Raw genomic sequence first — 4069 nt, forward strand, 5'->3', positions numbered from 1 at the left:
TTATATATTTAAGCCCATTTCAGGCCATAAAAGCCCATAAAAAAAAAACCAACCAGTACCTTTTTGAACAAGAGAAACTGCAATCCAGAAGTCTGAGGTGAAAGACTCCCATACAAGGGCTGCTTTGGCGCTTCTCTGAAGGCCTCTATTTAGCACATAAAACCATCTTAAAAATCACATCAGCCTTTTCTCTGCAAGGAGGGACATCATTTTTACCCCACCTTTACTACTCTGTATGAGGTAAACTGGAATCACTTTTACATAATCACTTACTGCTTTAAAAAGGGGATATTGTATCCTGAAGACCAGCTTTTCCAAAAAAACATTTGTGAATGGGTTAAAACAAGTAAGATGCCGCTTGTGGATCCAACCACAATGTGCTGTTGTCTCAAAATAGAAGTTGATACTAAAAAGCTATTCCTGATACATACAAGTACAAACACTAGAGCTGGTCAGAAAGATTCAGTTTCAACATTTTCAAAAAGCAGGGAAAATGTTCTGCAGTGTGGCTTTTGCATTAATTTCCCCTATCCTCACTTTTCTACACCAGTTCTATATACCCTTCCAAAAAAATCACGTCTGTTGTCAGAGTGCAAAGTCCATCCAAATCTCGTGTTTTAAGTTCACTAGCACTACACTTTAAAAATCCTGATGGCACATAAAAAGGTCTTGATTTAACTTAGCAAAAGTGATATCTAGAAAATATTCAACATCAAGAGGTCTTACAAAAACTTCAGACTACTAAAGCATTCTAAGGCACAGTGTTTTGGAAGAAGTGCTTTCTCCCTTTAGTGTCGCTTTATACACATCACGTGTGTGAGTCCGCGTGAGGCACGGAGCTGCAGACGTATGCCATGCCCTCTCCCGATCAGCGAACTGAATCTTCCTCTGCAGTTTCAGACGTAGGCTCCCAATGCTGCATGAAATTCAGTTAGACATTGCACCAGCTGCTGAAACTTGGGTCTTTCTTCAGGATCTAGGGCCCAACAGCAGGCCATCACAGCAAACCTGCGAGACAAGGACAAATGGAAGACACGAGAACGTCAGCCAGGTGTCCACAGTCCCCAGCTCAACGCAAAAAACAGCCATTTGCCGCTAGAAAACCTGCTGACCAGAGAAAAGGAACCCAGGATCTTCTGATGCACGATGCTGAGCGACTCCTTCACAAGACAGGCACCCGAAATGGTCAGTAAATGTGCTGCGACTGAAAGCCCTGGTTTGATCTAGGATACAAGTCAGGCGAGCCAGGAGAAAGAAATGCCTAACTTTTATCAGAAATTGCTCAACTACTGTAAAAGCATAAAGTGTCTCTGGGGAAGGTTTACAGGAAGGGGATTTGGAAGGACAAATGAGGCAGAAGTTAGGGCCTGTACTCTTATATTCTCCTATACCATTAGGATTATGAATAAACACCCCAAGCACTGCCGTTTAACACTACGACACACAGTACTTCCCTGTAGTCTTGCTGAGAGAACAGAGATTCCCTCTCCCTACAAACCTAGAGGCTTCCTACACTGCAGCTCCACAAACATAGCCCCTTTGACTCTCTTCTCCCCATACTGCTGATCAACCTCATTTCTCCAAGGTGTAGGAAGAGACTTGGGTCAGGATTAAGTGAAACTCAACAACAACAAAAATACATTTAATTTTAGCCCGAGTTCTTTGACGTAGGTCACTGAAGCCAAGCAAATACTTACACGAGGGTCAGCCTAAAAGGCAGACTAAACAGGCACGGGAGGGCAAATCTGGCTTTCATCGATAACATCCTGGTTACAGAATAGACATTTCATCCTCTCTCCAAAAACATGCACTTACAGTTCATCAGGGCAGTTGATTGGCTGAGCTATCCGATAGCCATCCTTTAAATAAGCAGCCATCTCAAAGGGGTCGATATCCACATACGGAGTCTGTCCTAATGTCATCAGCTCCCACAGCGTTACTCCAAAGGCCCACTAAAAAGAAACAGGATACAGCATTAACAGAGCACGCCGAATTGTGAGAGCTCCTTCAGATGTCCCACAAAATCAGTCTGAGTAAGACTACACAGAGTAAGAAAGCTTTACATAAATGCTATATATACACACATCTATCACAAGTTCAACATGACAATACTGTGTCTTGAATAGGGGCAGTTAAGAATCACAGAACAGGTGTTAATTTGACCTAAAACTAAAATCTCAGTGCAGTAAGATTTAAGTGCTAAAAAACATGTGTTTACTGCATTTTTCCAGTATGACAGTTTAAAACACTTAAATTTAAGGAATGTCAAACACTAAATTCAGTTTTGAAAAAATTAACGCTTTTATTTCTATTAACACTCTTGAAAACACTACATGAAATTCCTCAAAAAAAAAAAAAACCTGTGAAATTCAAAGGTTAAGAGCAGACTGAATGAAACCATCGTTTTTTAAAAATCAAAGCCATCTGTGTATTTTGAGTATATACTCAGAAGGAGGACTCATAAGAAAAATAAAGATTCCATCTAAGTAAACCTGACAGCTGCATCAGCATTCAGCACACCACTCAGCTGACGAGTCTTGCCAACAGGAGCTTAAGGCGATGAAAAATGTATCAAACAATTCATGTGCAAGCACAGTACCAGTAAAATTATTTACTAGCTGTTATCAAGAGACCCAAGAAACAAAACATAGATGGTGCTGATACCGCACACTGATGATTCACCGCTGGAGTTACACGTGCTGCAAGCATCATGATTTATTAAAAAAGGGGACAGAACTCTGCAAGCCAAGAAAGATCTTTGGTTTTAATCAAGGGAAACCCCCAACCCCTGACTGAAGCCGTAACTGAGGGATGCTGTCCATGGGCACTGATGGGAAGCTGGAAGATGGCAGGAGCGGAGGCACGGCCGCGCTCTGAACAGCTATCTGTGAGCAGAGTGGGAAGGCAGGGGAAGAAAAATGCCGAGGGACAAGCGGTGGTGCACGCAGAACAGGAGAATAAAGGGCAGATCAAGCAAAACTACTCTGAGAAAATAGCTATTTCTAATTCCATAAATAGCTGCGTAAAAAACGTCATAAAGAGATGCAGAGCTTTGTGTCCAACAGAGGGAAAACACACAGAATTAGAATTCATCAGGAATCGTGTTTTGTTTTTCTACGCTCTGGCTGACTGATAGAACTGCTGGCAGAGGAGGAACGTGTTAGGAACGTTTCAAGCCAGCAAAACCATTTTGAAGAATTGCATCCAAAAAGCAAGCCTCGAACAGATGCCAACTGCATCTTAACAGACACCACCTAAACTGTTTGTAACAGATTTCATCACCAATTAGAAGTTACATGCAAATGATAACTAGATTTGTTCCTAGCAAGCAGACACAAACATATTGCACCATATTGGTGAAAAGCATCCAGCTAAACGCAAAGACGGTATTTAGGGCACGAGCTTTTCTGCACCCAGGAAAACTCCATTTTTGCAGGCTGCAACACTCCACTAGCTACGTATGGGAAGTTAGGAACTAGGAGAAGCTGAGTTCCATTTATCCCTACGTAATGCAAGCAGGAGTTCCGTGTTAAAACAGTGCGGTAAGTACATGCTGAATTGCACTAGAGTTTTCTGAAGCCGTTATGATACTGAGCTGCCTTCAGCCTAATAAAAAAATCTACATTTCACTGCCAGTGTTACATAAGCTTTTATTTCCAAGTCCAGTCTGCACAAACAGTGAATGCTTTCAAGTTCCAGATTTAAAAAAACAACAGAATAAGAAATCAACATTTAATTGATCCCATTTAATATTATAAAATCATGCTTTTACAGGCAACTTCTATTTCCTGCTGTCTTCAAGTCTGGTATAACACAAAAGCCCACACATTTTCCAATGAGTACAGCAGTATTCCTGGAGCAGAGCTGACCCCTTCTCTTCCCTTTTTTTTTTTTGGTATATGTAGCTTGAGCAGTAGCACAGAGACGGTGGCAATGAGGGAGAAAAAAAACCAACCAGAACTTCTCAAAAATTTTCTAGACTAGCACATTTTAAGATGCAGATGACAATCTCTGGATGTAGCCATGGTAAAGCAAGCATCATTACCAAAGAAAATAGGCCCTCAGCAGG

The 4069-nt window shown here is 41.4% G+C and overlaps 1 protein-coding gene across 1 annotated transcript in view; it reads right to left on the bottom strand.

Annotated features, from left to right (window-relative positions):
* Positions 1 to 450: 450 nt before the first annotated feature.
* The window catches only part of RYK (receptor-like tyrosine kinase), a 42001-nt gene continuing 38382 nt past the window's right edge, over positions 451 to 4069 (bottom strand). Inside the window, exons 13-14 of the mRNA XM_010159544.1 lie at positions 1816 to 1952; positions 451 to 1008 (exon numbers count right to left, since the gene is read on the bottom strand). Coding sequence (XP_010157846.1) covers positions 897 to 1008; positions 1816 to 1952 — 249 coding nt within the window. The 3' untranslated portion in view covers positions 451 to 896. The remainder of the gene's footprint in view (positions 1009 to 1815; positions 1953 to 4069) is intronic.

This window comes from Eurypyga helias, unplaced genomic scaffold, assembly GCF_000690775.1.
Source record: "Eurypyga helias isolate BGI_N326 unplaced genomic scaffold, ASM69077v1 scaffold659, whole genome shotgun sequence".
Classification (NCBI taxonomy): domain Eukaryota; kingdom Metazoa; phylum Chordata; class Aves; order Eurypygiformes; family Eurypygidae; genus Eurypyga; species Eurypyga helias.